Genomic DNA, 21,745 nt, shown 5'->3' with positions numbered 1-21,745 from the left:
CTTCTCAGGCTTTCTAGAAATGTCACGCTTCAGCCGTAGCCCCGCCGTCCGCGACAGATGATTGGACACGAATGGATGATTGACAGGACAGTCCCTCAATCAGGTGGGTGGCTCGGCTGAACGAGCGCGTTGAGAAGATTCGAGAGACTTCGGGGGTGCGCGTGCTCGAACGTTACTCGTGCACGTATATAAAGCATCACCGCCGTAACGGCTCGCAGTGATAGTGAGAGACTGAATCCATACGCGTCTGTAGCGCTTTCATCTACTAACAACAACACTCAAGGTAAGACTATATCATAATAAATCATCATTATCTATTCATGTTAGAGGTGTCGTGTATATTTCAGAGGATAATCGTCGTTTTATCGTGTTTTATTATATGAGTAAATCACATCACGATCGGGATCACTGGGACGTTTGCTTATTCCTTTAAAAGTTTAAATGTTTCTATGTGAAGTTTCTGTTTCTATATTAAAGCTGTCAATATTGTTAATTAAATACATGAGGTGAATGTAAAGTGCACGAAAATCTGGAATGAACGGATGAGTTTTACCGTTACGTTACCTGAGAGGATTTCCTCAGATTAAACGATCCCGTTCAGGGATTCCTGCTCAATAAACGTTCATCCTTCAAAAACATTATTATAAATAGATGCTTATGACGACAAAGTGAATGAAGGTTGAACTTGAAGATTTTAAACGTGCATGTAAATGATGCATAGATGAGATTAATGCTTAAGTATTTATTATTTCGTGACAATAAGGAATTTAGCGGAATGCATATAAATATATACGATAAACGATATTAATTGCATTTAAATGTCTTATCCTTGTCTTGAACGTTTTATGCCAAGAAGTGGAATGATGTGAATTTAGTAGATTCTAGAAGCTCGTAATATTTCGATTGGACCAGCAGGTGGCGCGCGTGCGCGTGAATTGAGTTAGTACACGCGGTTCCTAAACGATAATGTACATGTTTTGTGGACTCTGGTGGAAATAAAGTCATATTGTTCATCTAGAATTGGATTCATGTCATTTCTCAGATTATTTGCTCTGGAGTTGAAGTCTGAAATGAGCACGTGAGGTGGTCTGAAGTGATTCTGCTTAAAGGGGTCATATGGCGCGAATACGTTTTTTTTCTGCGTCTTTGTCGTGTTATAAATTGCCCGTGCGTGTATTAGACACGTTAAATTGCAAACATTAAAGTGTCTGAACTAGGGCTTTGCAATACATCATAATATCGCAAAATGCATATCGCGATGAATTAGCTATTTAATTCTTCGAAAAGTGATGTATGATCAAAGTTTTAGGACGATGCGGACAGTATAGCATCTATCTGTCACGCGGATGTTATTGGGGTTGTGCGTGCGTGCGTGCGTGCGCTCTGACGCATGTTGCGAATATATTTTTTTCTTGTTTGTTTTCAAAATGTCAGATTTGTTTAATGCAACAGTAAAACGTGACCGTTCACTTTCAGAAGTTGTAGTGATGCTTTTTTCCCCCTTAAATAATGTGAAATATATGTTGGTTATATAATTTATTTCAAATACTTTAATACAATTTAAATTGATTTTAGAAAAATAAATATCATATCGCATTATTTAGCATGCTATCGCATTTCTCCTCAATATCGCACAGCCCAGGTCTGAACAGAAGATGCGTTCTATCTAAAAGCGAATGCTCACCCAGACCTGCCTGAAACGCCTCGTGTAGCCACACCCCCACAAATCTACGTCAGTTCCTGGTTTGATTAGACTAAGACCGCCCAAATGTAAACGCAAGTCAAGTGGGAGTACCTGTCAGTACAATTGCTGTGGAACCTGATGTTCCAAAAATGGTAAAAGGCGTTACATTTCCGTCACACGCCGGCAGTATTTGACCAATCACTACGCACTGGTTAACTGGCCAATCATAGCACACCTCGCTTTTCAGAGCCATGAGCTTTGTAAAACATGTAGGCTTTTCAGAGAGGCGGAGAAAAGAGGATATACAAACATGCACGGTATGTGGAAAATACGTGTATACATTGCATTACATTTAAAACAAACGATAATATTCGTTTTATGACCCCTTTAATATGACAAGAGATCAGCCTCATGACCGCATGACATTAGGTTTCTGCTAGGGATGCACCGAAATGAAAATTCTTGGCCAAAACCGAAAAAGAGCAAACCAAGGCCGAAAACCGAAATAAATTATGCGAATTATTAGTACCATGGAATTTAAAGCTATTACCTTGTACTAACTTTACTAAAATCAAGGCATAGCAATTGCATAAATTAATATTAAAGTTTCAAAGAATAAATCAATTACAAATTATGCAAATATTTACTTAGCACATTGCAACAATGCACGGTATAAAATAAAATTCAAACTTAAATGTTTAACTTGGCCGAATATTCGGTGCATCCCTTGTTTCTGCAAGTGTTTCATTGATGGATTATCTGCAAGTGTTTTATTGTTTCCTCATCTGTAAGTCGCTTTGGATAAAAGCGTCTGCTAAATGACTAAATGTAAATGTAAATTATGTTGTTTGACAGATGCCTGAAGCTCACGACCAGCCGATGGAGGAAGAAGCTGAGACCTTCGCCTTCCAGGCTGAGATCGCTCAGCTGATGTCTCTCATCATCAACACCTTCTACTCCAACAAAGAGATCTTCCTCCGAGAGCTCATCTCCAACTCCTCAGATGTACGTGATGGTGTCATGAAAGATGAAATAATATCATGTGTGGATTTTGAAAATAATTCATACATTAATACATGATAATAGAATTATTATATAATTATACCATGGACTGAGTAAATAAATAATCTCAATTCTGGGCTTTTTATATAATCGCACAGATCTGAGATCAGATAAACATTGGCAAAGAATAATGCATGTTTATATTGTTCTATTTGCACTGCATTTGAATGCAGTCTTAATGAGTGAAACGTCAACAGTTAATTCAGAATGACTCTATATACAAAGTAATTGTCAACTGAAAATGTTTTACCTTTTAGGCTTTGGACAAAATCCGCTATGAAAGTCTTACAGACCCAAGCAAGCTTGACACAGGAAAAGACCTCAAAATCGAAATCATTCCAAACAAAGAGGATCGCACGCTCACGATCACCGACACCGGCATCGGTATGACCAAAGCTGACCTCATCAATAACCTGGGCACCATCGCTAAATCTGGCACGAAGGCTTTCATGGAGGCCCTGCAGGCTGGAGCTGACATCTCTATGATCGGTCAGTTCGGAGTGGGTTTCTATTCCGCTTACCTGGTGGCCGAGAAAGTCACCGTGATCACCAAACACATTGATGATGAGCAGTATGTGTGGGAGTCATCCGCGGGCGGTTCCTTCACAGTTAAAGTGGACAACTGTAAGTGACAAACAAACCGTTTCACATGACATGAATCTGTGATGCTAAGATGTGGTAAATGATTAAATTGTTTTGGTTCCTTTTAGCTGATCCAATCGGCCGTGGCACAAAAGTCATCCTACATTTAAAGGATGACCAGAGAGAGTACATTGAAGAGAAGCGTGTCAAGGAGATTGTCAAGAAGCACTCACAGTTCATTGGCTACCCCATCACGCTCTTTGTACGTAATGCTTGTGTTTGTGTAAACAACAAATAGCTGACACCAGCTCATTACAATGTGTTTTTATATATATATATATTCAAACTATCGCATTAAGGCTGATCACGTTGTCTTTCTTGTTCAGGTGGAGAAGGAGCGTGACAAGGAGATAAGTGACGATGAGGCTGAGGAGGAGGAGGAAGAGAAAGAGAAAGAAAAAGAGACAGAGGAAGAGGAGGGAGAAAAAGACGAGGACAAGCCTGAGATCGAGGACGTAGGCTCGGACGATGAGGACCACGATGACAAGAGCTCTGACAAGAAGAAGAAAAAGAAGAAGATCAAAGAGAAATACATTGACCAGGAAGAGCTCAACAAGACCAAACCTCTGTGGACCCGCAACCCAGATGACATCACCAACGAGGAGTACGGCGAGTTCTACAAGAGTCTGACCAATGACTGGGAAGATCACCTGGCTGTCAAGGTGAGCGTCTGTCTAAACTGTGGAACTCAAACTCCATCTATTGAATGAGAACAAGCAGAGTTTGATTAAAGAGTATACCGCAGTACAGTAGTATTGTATTCCAGGTGTGATTGTGTAGTGTCGCTGTTGGCCCGATTGTTCCTGACTTTGTTTTCATTGATCTTGCAGCACTTCTCTGTGGAAGGTCAGCTGGAGTTCCGTGCTTTGCTCTTCGTTCCTCGCAGAGCTCCTTTTGATCTCTTCGAGAACAAGAAAAAGAAGAATAACATCAAGCTGTACGTGCGCAGAGTCTTTATCATGGACAACTGCGACGAGCTCATCCCTGAGTACCTCAGTAAGTGCACCAGCGTTGTCCTGTAACATTCGAAGTGTCCTCAGGGTTGTTTATTTTGCAGCAGTCTTCATGTTTCGATCTTTCTTCATCAGACTTCATCAAGGGCGTCGTGGACTCTGAAGATCTTCCTCTGAACATCTCCAGAGAGATGCTTCAACAGAGCAAGATCCTAAAAGTCATCCGCAAGAACCTGGTCAAGAAGTGCCTCGAGCTCTTCACCGAACTCTCGGAGGACACAGACAACTACAAGAAGTTCTACGAGCACTTCTCCAAGAACATGAAGGTGGGTTATTGTATGTAGACTGGTAACATTTATCTTTAAATCCTGTTTAGACTTGATCTGCTGATAATAACATAAGTAGTGTTGTGTGGGAATCAACATTTTCTTTTCTTTGTGTAGCTCGGTATCCACGAGGACTCTCAGAACAGGAAGAAATTGTCTGAATTGCTTCGTTATTACACATCTGCCTCCGGAGACGAGATGGTGTCCCTCAAAGATTATGTAACCCGCATGAAGGACACGCAGAAGCACATTTACTACATCACCGGTAATAACTGCTGTGAACTCAAAGCTCAGACGCACATGTCCGTTACATGAGATGAAAATAGTTTCTAACTGATGTTGTTATGAATCTCCTGCAGGTGAGACCAAAGATCAAGTGTCCAACTCTGCGTTCGTGGAGCGTCTGCGCAAAGCCGGTCTGGAGGTGATCTACATGATCGAGCCCATCGACGAGTACTGCGTGCAGCAGCTGAAAGAGTACGATGGCAAGAATCTGGTGTCCGTGACCAAGGAGGGTCTGGAGCTGCCCGAGGATGAAGAAGAGAAGAAGATGCAGGAGGAGAAAAAGGCCACGTTTGAAAACCTCTGCAAGATCATGAAAGACATCTTGGAGAAGAAGGTCGAGAAGGTAAAGAGCAGTTTCAGTAAACACAACAGCGTTTTCTCTCCATCAGACTGCCAACTGACTTGTCTCTGTCACAGGTCACCGTCTCAAATCGTCTGGTGTCCTCGCCCTGCTGCATCGTCACGAGCACATACGGCTGGACAGCCAACATGGAGAGAATCATGAAAGCTCAAGCTCTGAGAGACAGTTCCACCATGGGCTACATGGCCGCCAAGAAGCACCTTGAGATTAATCCAGACCACCCCATCGTCGAGACCCTCAGACAGAAAGCAGAGGCTGACAAGAACGACAAGTCTGTGAAAGATCTGGTGATCCTGCTGTTCGAGACGGCACTACTGTCGTCTGGCTTTACGTTGGATGACCCTCAGACGCACTCAAACCGCATCTACAGGATGATCAAACTCGGCTTAGGTGTGTAAAAATAGCCGTTTCCAAAGTGTTCTTCTCTTGATGTAATCTAGAATGTGAATTTGAATTGGATTTCTGATCATTGCAGGTATCGACGAGGATGATCTGCCCACGGAAGAGCCCAGTGCAGCTCCCACTGAAGACATGCCTCCATTAGAAGGAGACGAGGACACATCTCGCATGGAGGAGGTCGACTGAGAACGCAGCGTTAACGCTCGCTTGTTTACGTTTGTCGCTCTGTAAAAAGTACTCAGATTTATGTTTAAATTAAAGTGTTCAGGAATATTCCTTATGTTCTACATTTCATATGCACTCCTTTATGTTGAGATATCTTTCAGCCACACCTCATTCCCTCTTACCCTTTTTATCTTGCATTCCTTTTTGAGTTCTTTGCACTTTTTTTCTATTTATGAACATACCAATGTTTAATTTGAGTGAAGACTCAAAGGTAGGATTCTGATACTGTATGTTTTCACTGTGGGACTCTGAATAAATATACAAATTAAAAGTGTCTCCGTTTTGCTTTCTCAGAACATGAATGGCATGTTGAAATAAAGCAAAATAATCCTCCAGAAACCTCGTTGTAGTGACAGTGTGATTGATTTGCTTTCTGTTCACATTACAGTGTCTCTCTAGAAATGTTTATGCTCACCCTTTATGTTTGGCACTGGGTCCTGCAAATATCTAACTAATAATAATAATAAAAAGTGCTCCTCAACTTTGACAACACAATATTTCTGATATTTTACAAAGTACAGTGTTTGTCCATTTCCTGAAAAACTGTGAATTTGGACATACGAGGTTTCAGAAAGTATACTAAAGTTTACAATAGTTTATATTTGATACTGTAGTTTTGTTGTGTGATCCAGCAGATGGCACCAGATTCTTTTCAGGTGCTTTCCTGTATCTCAGTGTTAAGAGCAGTGTGTGTTGGATCCAGGGGATTGCAGATAACTGTGTATAAATGTATAGAATAATGCAATGTAAGTCTCTTTGGATAAAAGCGTCTGCCAAATGCATAAATGTAAAATGACCCAAAACACATTACAGCGCTTGATCAAACAAACACACAGTAATGTAAACACAAACACACGTTACATAAATGCGAAAAAGAACATTGAAATGAATCTCTGCTGTATGTTATTTCATTTATTGCTTTAACGGCTCTATATTATTATTATTATTATGAGCTGGAAACTGAAATGAAAGTGTCTGGCAGTGATACACACCGAACTTATAGCACAGACTCGTGTCTCTACATTACTGTGAGATGAATGTGTTTATGTGACAGGAGCCGCTGATAACACACACACACACACACACACACACACACACGAATGCCATGCCGAATAAAACCAAAAAAGACAAGGTGAGGAAAAACAACGCTGGATTTGTTTGTTCTTAGAAAAGTCGAGAAAAGTGAAACGCGCGGATTTATATTCGCATTAAAGTGACGGTGTGTAACTCTCAGCTCGAGACAGTTAACGTTAGCATGCACACGCTAACCCCGGTTTAAACCCGCTGTGTGTTTTATATCTGTTTAAACGAACATCATCTTATAAACGCGCAGAGATGTTAAACTGAGCGCTTTAACGACTGTTGACTTCAATACAGTGACTTAAAATGTTTGTCTTTGTTATTAGCTTCAGCTTTGTTAGCGACGCTAGCGTTAGCCGGCTAGCAAACGTGTAACTAATCGTTTGTAGATTACTTTAAACATTTAAATTGCGCAAACAAAGACGATTTTGTTAAGAAATGAAATGTAATATTAACGAGTTTGTTGTGTCAGTTCAGGTTTGGTGTAACGTAGATTAGCCGTTCTGCTAACGCTAGCGTGTGACCTGTGACCTGCTCTCTTAAAGAAAACAATTCTACATTTGACTTTGTAAAAGAAAACATGACGTGAAGTTGTTTTTATAATGTTTATTATGTTTCGCAGGAGTCACAGAAGTCCGCAAAAGTGTCTAAAGGACAAGAGAGTTCAGATCATGAGGTGATTGACGTCATTCACCACTTTATTCGCTTATCTTGACATCTATTTGATTTCATTTGTTTTCTTTCTTCACACATCTCATTGATATGTTCATTTCTCGATCTGTAGTTTTGTGTATTTGAGTTGAGTGAGGTCAGGCTTCAGATGTTTATGGGGAGAAATGCATCTTTACTTTGTAGAATAATTGTTATAGGTTCACAAAAGAGCAAACACACAACAGACCAACAATATTTTAATGCTTTATTCAACAAACAATGTGCCCCCAAACTAGAGCTGTCAAATGCATTGAGAAAATGTCATGTCAACTTTATTTAAAAAGCGCTTTTACCATTTTCATTGTTACAAAGCAGATGTATATGAAACATTTTAACTATAAGCAAAACATAAAAATTATACACGTTAAAACAGAAAAAGCAAAAGCACACAGAATACAGACACGAGTTGTATACTTTGAACGTTCTGTACCATTTATAAGCCTCAGTTTCGGTCCCCACAGTGACACGAGTCCCCTTGAGCTGGTGTACATTCAGGTTTAGGTCCCCACTAACATACACACACAGTGTGGTCATCGCATGGATGCACACATTTAAGAAAAAAGAGAGAATCTCAGATCAGATATTACACAGACTATGAAGTCCTATATGTAATAATAAATAAATTAAGCAGAATGTTACATTGTTAAGTTATATCAATACATAATAAATAGGAAAACTTTAAATTCTTAAGGTGATGTCAGCAGCTCCCCCGGTCAAGCAAACGGAGGCGAGGAACCCAGACCCAACCAGGAGAACCAGTTCTCCTCTGGCAAAAACTGCCTTATCTCTACAAGCTTGACAGGGATTGCACAACTAGGCTAAATGAAAATAAAATAAACAAAAAGTTGTTAAAAGGTAGATAATAGGATTAATATTACCATAGGATATAAATCATAAATATAAATCAAATTATTATGCACACACAGCCATATATATTGTCTAAACACAAACTTTTATTCTGGATGCGAATAATCGCAACTTTTCACATTATATTTGTCATTTCGTAAAATGATTAGAATTCACTGCTTAAAAATTGGAATAATCAGATTTTTTTTAAATGATTGTTTGATGTTTTACTTTAATTATGCCACGAAGATAATTATCCACTATAACATGTGATCATGTGTTTGACGGGAACACAAGTAAGAGCAAATGGTTTTGACATGTTGTGAAGGGTGTTTAGTGAAAGATAGTTTCTGCTTTGATAATGTTGATTTGTCTTGATGTTTATCTGATCGTTGTTTTGAAGCGGAATACACAACTCACTCTCTGAACACTTGTGTTTTTTCATCAGGGTGCGAATAAGAAGGGCAGTAACAGCGTTCCACCCACCACACAACTGCTGAAGGGCAAACAGTCTTCATCTCAAAGCAGCGTTAAAAAAGACAAGAGACAGAGCTCTTCCACATTCAGTCTGAGCAATAATCGAGAACTCCAGAAACTGCCTGCGTTCAAAGGTGAGACTCACAAAACAACATTCAAGAGACATTTAGTGTCTGTATCGTGACAGAACACAATATTCAGCCTGTACCTTTAGTCTCTGATGAGATGTCAGTTTATTGTTGCATAATGCAAACATGCTATTTCACATTTACATACATTTTAAAGTATTAAGAGTATAGGCACACATTCTTGTATATATAGTATGTGTAATGTTTACATTCACTCGATTCACTTTTATCATGTTGTGGTGTCCTTCTCAAAACTATGTTTACATATAGGATTAGCAGTGAAGTGTTCTCGAGGTCCTGTCTACGGTTACAAATCAAACACATTGAGGGATAAACAGTTTGCAGCGACAGACGTCCTGTACGCTGAAGTATGTTACGTTGTAGTCACATGACTTAAAGAGACAGTTCACCCAAAAATACAAAACTCTCATCATTTATTCTCTCTCATGTGAAACACGACAGAAGATGTTTTGAGAAATGCGTCAGTGGTTTTGTGTTCACACAATGTTCAGTGTTGTTTACTTATCAACATATCATCTTTTGTGTTCTGGGCCCGTATTCACAAAACATTTGATCTTACCCCTAAGAGCTCTTAATAGCAGTAAAAGTTTTGCGTTAAGAGTTTCCAACATATTCACAAATCCACTTTTACGAAGGAGCAGAAATAAATCTTAAGCTTTGAGAAGACCTCATTGCTATGGAGGATGTCAGCAAGCTTACTGTGTATGACCACAGTGATTGGCAGATAGGGGAGGGATCCCTGTCATTTATTCATCGAAATATAGACTGAGAGATTTAAATTAAGATCTTAAAATATAAATTTACTCGTATTCAAATAAATTATGTTAAAATATAATGGTTGCCATATCAAATTAAGATTATAAAATATACACTAAATTTCGAATTAAACGAGGTTCATTTACAAAAACAAATAACTCAGTTTATTCATTTTCAACGTTCATGTTTTTTTTTACTGTGCATTGTAAATAACATCAATCAAACTGTTTTTTTAAACGTTTTTTATTAAGTAACAATTCAGCTAACAAATACAATAGAACACAATAAACGCATGATGTTATCTTTTGCAGATAAACTATATTTTCATATAAATTATGTATAAAGTATATGTTCAGCTAATCGGAAGCATTTTGCCTGTTTGCATCTCATAAACAGTAAGTCTTAGTAGTAAAGCTCATTGTCATGAAATCTTTCTAAAATGTTTACGTTTCAAAGTAGACTGCCGGTGTTACAGGATTGTTGTGTGTTGAGTGACTAAGGGGCGATTCACATTTCGCGTCTTTTCCGCACACAAGTTCGTTATTTTAAATGTAGACACACGGCAGACGCAATGCAATTTGGGAGCGATGCGTGACACATAGAGCAAAAAATAGTTCAACTATGCCACGGGTCATTTGAATACAGAACGTGACGCGGCTTGGTTTTAGAGGTGAAATGTAAACCCCTTTAGGAGTCCTCTTCACTACTCCTAATGTCTTACGAGTTTAGTAGCTAGTTTTACAGCTAAAACGCTGAAATGCAGTAAACCTAAAATTAGGACTGACACACCGATTCTTTTTAAGGGTTTCTCTTCTTAATGGCCAAGTTAGGAGCTTCGTTTAGCCATTTTGAACTGATGTGTCCCTGTAAATCATGCATGTTTTACTGATGATGCTTTGATCTGTGGATGATATTATACATGTAAAGGGCATGAGATGCAGTCGATCTGTTTCCTCTGCGTTCAGCTGCACATCTGCTGTTGAAATGTGGTTTCCTGTCAGCATTTGACTGCGGTTCACTTCAAGAAGATATTCTGAACTTATGATATGTCATCATATTTCTGACTTTCTTTACCATCAGCGGTTCTGTGATTTTATTTGGAGCGTGGGTAAAGCCGAGATGTCGTGTTTTGGAGAAACTGTACACCGCAACAAAACGATTTTCTTACTCAGTCTTGGTTACCAGTACAAATATAGAAACATTGTTAAAGTAAAATACATTTTCTTGAGAAGCCAAACAACATGGAATAGATCAAAATGAAACGAGTTTATATTTAAAACAGAATAAAAACACACTTTCCCTTTAAATGAAGTTGAATTTTCTTGGCAGATCATTTTTCTTGTTTATTGCATGAACTTTTTTAGTAAACAAAACTTAATATCTAATATAATATTTAAGAGAATCCTCAAGTAAATATTGCAAATGAGTGTTTGCTTGTAAAGTTATTGGTTGATGCAGCTCAGATCAGAATATAATTGAATACATTTCTAAATACATGACATACACTTTACATACACTGACTGCATTAACCAAGTGTCGCAATTTTCTTTAATGATATAAATATTAAAGACTTTTAAACACACAATTACATAATATGAGATTTGTGTCATTTGAGTTTTTCACAAATCTTTTGTTTATTGCATGTTTAAAACCCTTTTCTACAAGCGTTAGACATTTAACAGCGCACAGATGATGATGTTTGATTATTAAAGATGATATCTTATCTATTAAACATTGAGAGGATGACAGTGTGAAATCTCTTCTGTCATCTGCATGTGATCTGCTCTGCAAACCGAGCACCAATCACGTTTTAAAAGTCCGCCCTCTTTCATCCCCACCAGCCAATCCGCAGCGTCCTCAGACGGCCCTCTGCCGGTTAAGATCATGTGACTCCGTTCAGCCAATGGCTCTTGCCCCTGGTTGGGTGACATCACTGACTATCTGCTTCCCTCCAGCAGCGGAGCTTCATTTTCTGCTGCTTGTGTTTGTGCTAAAATGGAGGCTAACAGCTCAACTTAACCGGCTGCCGTCTCGCCGGCGTTCGGACCTGTAGATGTTGACATGCTCTAAAGAGGAGGCTGAGATGGTTCTGGACGCTCCGGGGCCGAACGGGCCCTTTCAACCCGTGGCCCTGATGCACTTTAGAGGTGAGATGTGTGTCTGCGATCGGAACGGTGCGCAGGGTTGCCATGCAATGATTTGTGTCAGATGTTGTGAAGACGCTTTTAAAGCGTTTGATCTACAGAAAGCGTTCAAGCTGCACAGCTGCGGTGTTTCTGCAGTATGTTTTGGTGGAGTCGGTGTGGCTGTGATTTGCGTGGTGGTGTTTTGGTAGACGGTCCGCTGGCTGTGTGTCTCCCGGGTGAATGTGGAGAGCTGTGTTTACAGTGCGCTGGTCTTTTTAACTGCCTCCCATCCCCCTACACAAACAACACCATCGATGTCACAGGAAGTGAGGTCACGGAGTCAGGAAAAGCACATGCATGCGTGCGTTGCAGAGTTTGCAGCATGCAGTTTGATCTGCCCGGACACACGAGCGATTGTCATCATCATTGTACGGGCTTGTAGCGTGAGTGTGACACGCATGATGTGTAAACATGCATCACAGTTCTTCTTGTAGGAAAGTTTGGTGTCTTTTAAGCTATTTTGTGTTCGTTTTTATCATTTATGTTTTGTTTTACTGTTGTTCTAGTTGTTTATTTTCAGTTAATAATTGTTGACCTTCACGGCTGGAGCTCACACACATGTGTGTCCCGTGTTGAGATGCGTGATGACAAGAGTTCCTAATGCAGGCTCACATGCTTTGTTCATGAAGACAAAGCACACGTTTGTTTTCTCACTGTCATGTCTATTGAAGAAGAAGTAATGCAACTACAGAATAACACAAAACAAGTGTCTGTAAACAAACAAATGATTGTACATCATGTGAAGCACACAGAAACATGACCGCTAATAATCAATTACTCAAGAAAAATCATCAGTTTAGAAAGCACATTTAATGTAAGGAAACTATGCAAATACTTTATGGTTTCAACAAGTTTTTGGAGAATGACATGTCCAGGAATAAGGGAGCATATTTCATTTCACTGTGCTTTAAATGAGTTAAAAAGTGTTGGTGACAAATGGGCAAAACTTATGGGATAGTGGCAAGGAAAAATAAAATAAAAAAATGACAACTAATTAGTATTTGTGTATGTCGTATAAAGATTTTTGTTGTAAATATGACTGACAAGACTGTTACACTGAATGACATTTTCGCGGCCTCTTCTGTAAATCAGGGAGAAATGTATAATACGTATTTTTTGCTCACAAAAACAAAAATAAAAATGCAATGCAATGAAAAACAACAATTTAAAGCAGTATTACACTTATTGTTTTCATGCTTAAACCGTCACGTTCGTCTTCGGCCCACTTGAGCATTTCGTAAAGCAGATCCTCAAGAACTTGTGAGGATATAAAGAGTTTTCTTGTTGATGATGTGTTTGTGATTTTGTCTCTTCTAGATGTCCCTCCCGGCGAGCAGGAGAAGTTATTTGTGCAGAAACTGCGTCAGTGTTGTGTGCTCTTTGACTTCGTCTCCGACCCCCTGAGCGACCTGAAATGGAAGGAGGTGAAGCGGGCGGCTCTCAGCGAGATGGTGGAGTACATCACTCATAACAGGAATGTCATAACAGAACCCATCTACCCTGAGGTCGTACACATGGTGAGCGCACTAATCTAAAAATCAAATAGTTGAAATGAGTCAAAACTCTTGCCATATGCACAAAGATCAGAAAAAAACATTTTTTTGTTGGCAAATGTTTGATGTACATTTAGCCGCACTTGTGTTTTGCTCACCAGCGTTCAGACATGCACAAGAGTTCGGTTTAATGGAACCAAATCTATCATGCGTGAACACACTCCCCGCTCGCAACCATCCGGCCAATCAGAATCATTATGACTGAAGCCGAGTTTGAGCCCAAGGGTTCAGAGAGAAACAGGAAGTTATGTTTTAGATCTTTCCCTGTTTTTGAACAAAACTAATGACAACAACAAAACAAATGTAAACATTAAACATAGAACGTTCATTTACAGAACGAATAAAACTCAAATAAATGAAAGCTCTTTGAATTTTAAGGAATGCTTAGTTTGTGGTTTATTGTTATGAAACACAAAATCATTAAAACAAAGACAAACTCACTGCAGTCATCTGGCCTCAGTCTCATCGTGTCAACTCAAACTATGAACAAACTAAGTTGATTTTATTTCTATTCAAATGTAAGCTGGCAGTGTTGTGAAGGGGATTTAATGTCATCAACTATTTGCATTCACTTGTTTTACCTTAAAGATGTCCAGAAGATTTGAAAGGTCCTCATGTGTTTCCTGTCTGAGGCAGATCTGCTCGTGTATCATCTGTTATTTTCTCGTGTTGTCGTGCCAGCTGGGGTTATTTTAGCACTGAATGACTTCTCTTTGATATTTATTAGTGTCCGTTCCTCATGTTAAACAGAAGCGAAGCCCAGCCAAGTTCAAATGGACTCGTTCTCCTCGATGTGGAAATAAGCATGTTAATGTATTCTCCATCTCATCCCCTCAAGAACACACGCACACTTTGATGATTAAAGCCAGGAACATCAAAGATGTCAATGTACCATACGGTTTCTTTAAATGCGTCCAAACAGCAGGACCCATTCAACACACTGTTAATTTAATAAAATGCTATTTATTTAATACAATTATTATACAATATGAACATAAATGAAGTATAATATAAACAGTTATATTATTAGACACTAGCCAAACACAGACGAGAAGTTAACTGCAGTCCCGGCTCGCGTCCGATGAAAAATGTAAAAGAACAAACTGAACATTTGTGTCCTTGATGATTATTATTATGTAAATATTTGTTTATTTCTGATCTGTGATTCAGTAGCACTGTTAACGTTTGGTGTGGTTTGGTTTAGTTTTCAGTCAACATGTTCAGGACGTTACCACCGTCCTCTAACCCGACCGGAGCGGAGTTTGACCCAGAGGAGGATGAACCCACATTAGAAGCGGCCTGGCCACACCTGCAGGTCAATCTTCATACGTACATCAAACACATCACAACAATGAAGACGCGTGTTTAATCCTCATCTTTTTGAGGATTAATATATTTTGTAAATATTCATATTATGAAATGGCATAAGAGAGATTTATCTTCATTGCTGTCACACCATATTACACATTTATTTGTCAACTACCCATGTACACATGAATGAAGCCGTAGATGCTGGAATGGAATTAAGAATGAAACCATAAATAAAAAAATAAACTAACCATGTACATGTCACAACACACAAAAAAACATTGTTACTTGAATGTTCCTGGAGATGTTCAGTGAACTGTAGGATGTAAATGTCTCTCTAACAGCATTTGTTTTTCTCTCCGCAGCTTGTTTATGAGTTCATCCTGCGCTTTTTAGAGTCTCCAGACTTTCAGCCAAACATAGCCAAGAAATATATCGACCAGAAGTTCGTCTTACAGGTACGTCAATTGGATTTCTTCGCATTTGTTTTTCGATTCATTTATATCATGTTTCCTGAAGACATTTGCACAGGACTCTAGGAATTTCCCGGTTTCATTGAGCGTCCATTTCATTGTAAACAGAAATAAATATCCATCCGCCTCACTTTGTATGTTTAGAAGGGTGGTGTTGAGTATTATTTGTGATTTATTTTCAGCTCCTGGACCTGTTCGACAGCGAAGATCCTAGAGAACGGGATTTTTTGAAGACCACTCTACACCGCATCTACGGGAAGTTCCTGGGCCTCCGAGCTTACGTCAGAAAACAGATTAATCACATTTTCTATAGGTGAGACTCGCATGAACACATCGCACACGCGGTTATTGTCTTTATTACACCGGCAGAAGAGAGATGACGTTTGTGATTTTAATCTTTACTCAGGTTCATCTATGAAACGGAGCATCATAACGGAATCGCCGAACTGCTGGAGATATTAGGAAGGTATCAGTCGTCTTTATGACTTCTCTGTTAACTCGTTGATGTCGTATGGAGTGATTCACGTCTCTTTCTGTCCCGTCAGCATCATTAACGGCTTCGCTTTACCTCTGAAAGAAGAGCACAAGATCTTTCTCTTAAAGGTTCTGTTGCCTTTACATAAAGTGAAGTCTCTCAGCGTGTATCACCCGCAGGTACGACCTCCGTTTAATGATTGATGATCTTCAGTGTGTGTTTGTCTGTGTTGATGATGTGTGTGTGTGTGCTTCTCTACAGCTGGCGTACTGCGTGGTTCAGTTTCTGGAGAAAGACAGCACACTGACTGAACCCGTGAGTCCAGCACCGTCTGCTGTTCACACACATCATTTTCTTTTTAAAGATCCGTACCGATGATTTGATGTTTTCCTCAGGTGGTCATGGCTCTTCTGAAGTACTGGCCCAAGACTCACAGTCCAAAGGAAGTGATGTTTCTGAACGAGCTGGAGGAGATCCTGGACGTCATCGAGCCGTCTGAGTTTGTGAAAGTGATGGAGCCACTCTTCAGACAGCTGGCCAAATGTGTCTCCAGTCCTCATTTCCAGGTCGGCTCATCTCCATGGGTATATCGTATGATTTCGAGACACCTGTGACGTTTGTTGTAACCTGCGTTGTGTTCAGGTGGCCGAGCGAGCGCTGTATTACTGGAATAATGAATACATCATGAGTTTAATAAGTGACAACGCTGCCAGAATCCTGCCCATCATGTTCCCATCGCTGTACCGAAACTCCAAAACCCACTGGAACAAGTGAGAGTCTCGCTCTTTTCTAACCAACTAACCAGTATTATATTGCTCAAGTTATTCGGATGAACATTTCCACTTTACGACAAGAGTTCATGCATTAGAAAAAAAACCCTAACCCATTATTAACAAATGTTAAAGAGTAAATAATTGGTCTTTTTTACGGACCTACTTTGGTTTTGCATTAAGAAAGTTCAATGCCAAAAATGTCATGAACAACTATTGTTTTTAATTTGAGAAGATCAAGAACATCGTTGTTTTGTGATATTCACATGATTTCATCTTTACCGTTCACTTGTTCTCAGGACGATTCACGGTCTGATCTATAACGCTCTGAAGCTGTTCATGGAGATGAATCAGAAGTTATTTGATGATTGTACTCAGCAGTTCAGAGCTGAGAAAAACAAGTAAGACGCCTCTCACCGACGGTCCTGATGCCACTGATGTTGTCCAGTGTATGACGCAATACTTCCTCTGTTTGTTTGACCGCTAGAGAGAAAGCCAAGTGGAAGGAGCGTGAGGAGGCGTGGATCAAGATCGAGAACCTCGCCAAATCAAACCCACAGGTGACGACGACAAGAAATATCTAAATCTGAATCACTTGAATCATCAGCACACTTATTGAAATAACACACAAACATAAATGAGCAACTGACCAGATCACCATAGCAACCAAGGCCCGACAACTACCTGTCATTAAGCCAATGTTCATGCAAACATGAAAAATCATTATAATTGTTAAAGACGGTGGTGATGTGAGAGGTTAAGAGTGGTGTTCTATGCTTTAGTTCATCATGTACATCGACTCGGCCAGCTTCAGCAGTCCCATGGACATGGAGACGGACGGACCGATGATCGATGATGTCATGATGCTGAAGAAGACTGTGGAGGAAGAGGCCATTCAGGTAATGATCACACAAAACACACAGAGCTCAATGACTTCCTGTCTTAAATCTAAATGAGCCGGGTAGACTTTAATACACGTTTTTGGTCTTGTTGTGTTTGATTGATTGATTCTAACGGAAAATATTTTTTATGTTTTATGAGACTTCTTGTTTAAAGTATTTTTCCCTTGTTTGTTGATTTATTATAGTTTTGATTGTAGTTTTATTAATATTTTAAATTAGCTTTAATTTAATAAATGTTATACGTTAAATGTTCATTTTTCAATTTTTTTAACAATTCTGTTATGTGCTTTTCTCATTCGATTATTTTTATTGTTGCTATTTTGGATTAGTTTATTCCGTTCATTTTTTTGGCGACCTTAAATGTTTTATTTTGGGTTTTTCCATCATTTTTAGGACAATATTTTATATGATTTCATTAAGAAGAAACTTTCAAAGTCTCCATTTTAGTAAACCAAAATAACTCTGATTCAGTTTTGTAACCAATCACAGAGCTCTTTGTTGTCTGACGTCTATTCGAACATTTACATGAACACTGATTTTAACGAGACAGACACTTGATCTCTTCTAAAGCATTTTTATTCATTGTATTACAACAGAGTTTCCTTCTGAATATGATGTTGTGTAGATCCACAGAGAACAGCGGAAGGAGCGGCCCCTGATGAGACGTAAGTCCGAGCTTCCTCAGGACATGTCGACAGTGACGGCGCTGGAGACGCATCGGCGCGCAGAGGACATGATCGCCCAGGAAGGCCACTAAAGCACCACAGATGCCCAAAACCAGTCCAATGTCACCCTGCCGCACACAGGCCGGTCCGGAAGAGCGCTGACGACAGAGACACAAACATGCCCTCCAGAAACCAGCGCACCAGTGCCCCTCCTGCAGCCGGCCCAGTCATCCCTCCGCTTTTCTCTCCCGTTTCTTTGTTTTTCTGTCTTTTAAACGTGTCACGTGCCTCTTTTCATGCCGCCGTGTTGAGATACAGACGGGTGGCAAGGTCTATTTTGACTCAAGAGCACTGGAAGTGTGTATGTCGGCTGTGTTCGGAGCGAGCGAACGAATCTCAGGTTTGTCGGGAGGCAGCCGCTCTCGTGTGTTTTTCACTCCGGCTGCTGGAACTTTCATGCCAATCTTTCTGTTTGAAGACAAAAACCCACTGTATTAGAATTTCACACATGCCGAGTTGTCAGAAGAGAACTCACCGGTGCGAATATCCTTCCATCATATTTAAGTAATATTTTTAAAGTTGGCAATAAGTTGGTCCAGGGAGATTTTCTTGGTTGTTCAAACAATGGTAAACTGCCTCATGGTTTATTTTACGATTGATTTAGTTTCTCCCGACTCTTTTAACAGGCAATATTGAACGCTTTCTTGATCAGGTGTCATGTGCTTTATTCCACCGAGCCTTTCTTTGCATAGTGCCTTTTCTAACAGAGGACTTTTGTCAAAACAGGCTTTCACGTGTGTTTTGTACCGTATGTTCCCAGACCCATGTTTCCTTTCACTTGAGAATGACGTCAGAACGAACAGGAATTGTGGGACCCAAGCAAACTTTCCTCACAAACTTGAACGTCTTTCGTTGTGTTTTTGTAGTGACGATTCCCTCTGAACCGTTGTTTGAACTTCCAACGAGTTTGGCCTGGTTTGAACTAAAGCGCAGCACTTCTCTCTTGTGTCTGTGACCTGTTTTAAAGTCGCTCGCAGGATTTTGCTTTCTGTCATCGGCCCACAGAAGCTTGTTGGTGTTTGATACGAATGTGCAAATGAACTAGATCTAGATACTGCATTCCTTTTCTCTATCCCCACCATTTTTCATTTGAGTTTCTGCAGTGCTAAGATCTAAAGACATAGCCGAAAATCTTATTTTTCTTCCAGGATAGGCAACGCCAGTGTCAATAGAATCCTTTCTTCAAGCTGGAGACTTTTATCGTGGTGAATTTCACTTTCCGTTGTTTTCAGTTCGTGAGATAATAAGAATAAAATGCAAAGTGTCCTTTGGTATGACCCGGCCCTCTCCATCTGATATTGTACATATGATGTACTGTAATGATTCATTTGTTCTTGAATGGTAGATCTCTTTATTTTGTACAAATGTTCTGGTGTACAGATGAAAACCGCTATTAGCCACTTGCAGACAGACTCGTGTAACTGCGTTAGAAACTGCGTTTAGGATGTACTTTCTGAAGTGTTTTTAATCTTTATAATTCAGTCTCTGCATTCTGAATGCGTTCAGCTGTCTGAAGAGATCATCATACATTAGCCTTCATGTGCTTTATTCAGTCTCAAGTGGTATATGTCTATACAAGAAATAAAGAAAACGTGTTTTATATTTTCATCTTAAAGGAAGGTAGTCCTTGCATTCTGTGTTGTGAATGTGTTCGTGTTCTCCAAGCAATAATCGTCTATTAACTTTTACAGTACGGTCTATTCAGTAGGTATTTACACACAGAAGATCGTTTTAAACGAAGTGCTAGAATTATACACATGATGACTATTCCATTAAAATCTAATTACATTTAATATTTTAACTAGTTTAAAGGAAACTGACGGTTTGTATCCAGCTACATTTGACAGGTTTATAGTGTTTGATCTCACAATAACATTGACACTTAGAGGTCAGGGGTCACATGACAGAAATGTTTGAGATTAAAAATATTTTGATCTGAAGGTATTCACGTGTGAAGATTGTGCTATATATGTTAAAAACTACAATCTTGTTTTAAAAAGTCAATGAGAGCTCAGATCTATTTAAAAATCATATCGGGGTGAAACTTCAAGAAACGGATTCAATAGCAAGAGAACATTTCTGTTCATTTCTACGCCATTTATTTTTAATTCCTACTCGCAGTTTATTCCGTTTTCACGAGTTATCTATTATTATAAAATGTGGAAGAATTAATAAGAAATTCGAGTTGAGACGCCAGATTTTTGGAAAGGTAGAAAATAATCGAATTATACATTTTTTTCTTCGATTCATCGCGTCACAGGAGAGAGAAATTTACCCAGAGGTCTCTGTGCTCATCAGCATTTTCGACAGTTGTCCACAAATAGTGTTTTAAATAGTTAAATAGAGCTCTGAAAAGAGCTTTATCACACAATGCATGTTAAATACAGACGTGAAGAACTTCTGCTTATATTCCCTGAAGTGTGGAGGCTATAGGGATCAGTGAACACTACACAGGGAGCTTGTGGGTTTCTGAGGTAACTATTATAGTTTACTATGATATTTTTAGTGATAGTAACGGCGATCAATCCCAAACCAAAACATACTATACTTCACTTTAACGGTAGTAAAAGCATGCTTGGTATTGTTATAGTGTGTCACCTGTGGAGCTTCTTTAGTCAAATTACTTTTGGATTCTTTTCAGATATTTATCAGCATTAGTTGTGATGAGATGTTCAATGCTCGCTTCCAGAATTGTTTGTCAAGTGGTTTGTTCAGATTCACTCATGTTATAACTCAGATTGTGTCACAGTCACACAAACTGAAATATTTAGGAATAAAAGCTCCTAAAGACAATCTGTCTGATATAATTTATGAAATACAATGATTTAGATTGACAAGACTTGAGATGAATTCCTGTTCAGATGTTAGTGTCTTGTATATCATCAGCCTATAACAGTTATATAGCAGTTGTGTGTTCTGATGGTTGCTGTTGTGTTGCTTTCATGTTTATTACAATTTGTAATACCACAGTTTCACTACATCATGAAACGATGACACAGGAATCGATAGATCAGGAATTTTTATTTCAAGTATCCGATTCCTAGACTTTCGATTCTGACTCCCAATCGATTCCGATTGTCGGTTCCCAACCCTAAAGGCCGTTGAACATTGAGAAGAAAATTGTCTGCACATTAAAACATAAATACGACCTCACGTTGTGTCCATCACCTTTACACACTGCCTCTGATATTTTCATACGTCATAAAACAATTCTGACTGGGTTCGATTTTCTGCGATTTTCAGAGGCGTTTTGACAATTCAGAGACACCGTACAAACCAGTGGCGAATACCAAAGGACACAAACGAAGATTTCAGACTGTTTGTGCAAAGACCTTTATTTTGAGTTTGATTCACAAAGTCTCTCTTGTGCCACAAGATGGAGCCAAAACACTGAAGA

General features: G+C 39.3%; 2 protein-coding genes across 4 annotated transcripts; both read left to right on the top strand.

Annotated features, from left to right (window-relative positions):
- The first annotated feature begins 174 nt into the window (after positions 1-174).
- hsp90aa1.2 (heat shock protein 90, alpha (cytosolic), class A member 1, tandem duplicate 2) lies at positions 175-6,423 on the top strand. The gene is made up of 11 exons (XM_079475645.1): positions 175-283; positions 2,540-2,689; positions 3,004-3,370; positions 3,457-3,590; positions 3,715-4,050; positions 4,219-4,384; positions 4,477-4,667; positions 4,785-4,932; positions 5,027-5,295; positions 5,370-5,703; positions 5,789-6,423. The coding sequence occupies exons 2-11, from the start codon at positions 2,540-2,542 to the stop codon at positions 5,896-5,898; spliced, it is 2,205 nt and encodes a 734-aa protein (XP_079331771.1). The 5' UTR covers positions 175-283; the 3' UTR covers positions 5,899-6,423.
- Positions 6,424-6,899: 476 nt separating this feature from the next.
- On the top strand, positions 6,900-21,133 carry ppp2r5cb (protein phosphatase 2, regulatory subunit B', gamma b). 3 transcript variants are annotated; one of them, XM_079474402.1, is made up of 17 exons: positions 6,963-7,069; positions 7,640-7,693; positions 9,023-9,185; positions 11,915-12,103; positions 13,460-13,659; positions 14,900-15,010; positions 15,369-15,461; positions 15,659-15,789; positions 15,883-15,942; positions 16,022-16,130; positions 16,213-16,266; positions 16,347-16,517; positions 16,594-16,721; positions 17,021-17,122; positions 17,209-17,281; positions 17,504-17,620; positions 18,249-21,133. In XM_079474402.1, the coding sequence occupies exons 4-17, from the start codon at positions 12,010-12,012 to the stop codon at positions 18,378-18,380; spliced, it is 1,575 nt and encodes a 524-aa protein (XP_079330528.1). In that variant the 5' UTR covers positions 6,963-7,069; positions 7,640-7,693; positions 9,023-9,185; positions 11,915-12,009; the 3' UTR covers positions 18,381-21,133. The 3 variants fall into 3 exon arrangements, with proteins under 3 accessions (XP_079330527.1, XP_079330528.1, XP_079330529.1); XM_079474403.1 differs by having other exon boundaries at positions 11,912-12,103; XM_079474401.1 differs by lacking the exon at positions 11,915-12,103 and having other exon boundaries at positions 6,900-7,069.
- The last annotated feature ends 612 nt before the right edge of the window (positions 21,134-21,745 follow it).

Source organism: Barbatula barbatula (assembly GCF_947034865.1).
Source record: "Barbatula barbatula genome assembly, chromosome: 15".
NCBI classification, from domain to species: Eukaryota; Metazoa; Chordata; class Actinopteri; order Cypriniformes; family Nemacheilidae; genus Barbatula; species Barbatula barbatula.
This window is presented reverse-complemented; position numbering and strand designations above follow the sequence as displayed.

What these genes read in the sequence shown, in the direction of transcription:
- hsp90aa1.2 (XM_079475645.1), top strand. Translation starts at nt 2,540, where the DNA reads ATGCCTGAAGCTCACGACCAGCCGATGGAGGAAGAAGCTGAGACCTTC. An exon ending in CACAGTTAAAGTGGACAACT is followed by an intron (nt 3,371 to 3,456) that starts GTAAGTGACAAA and finishes GGTTCCTTTTAG; the next exon opens with CTGATCCAATCGGCCGTGGC. An exon ending in GCACATTTACTACATCACCG is followed by an intron (nt 4,933 to 5,026) that starts GTAATAACTGCT and finishes AATCTCCTGCAG; the next exon opens with GTGAGACCAAAGATCAAGTG.
- ppp2r5cb (XM_079474401.1), top strand. Translation starts at nt 7,043, where the DNA reads ATGCCGAATAAAACCAAAAAAGACAAG. An exon ending in AAGAGAGTTCAGATCATGAG is followed by an intron (nt 7,694 to 9,022) that starts GTGATTGACGTC and finishes TTTTTTCATCAG; the next exon opens with GGTGCGAATAAGAAGGGCAG. An exon ending in GAAACTGCCTGCGTTCAAAG is followed by an intron (nt 9,186 to 13,459) that starts GTGAGACTCACA and finishes TGTCTCTTCTAG; the next exon opens with ATGTCCCTCCCGGCGAGCAG.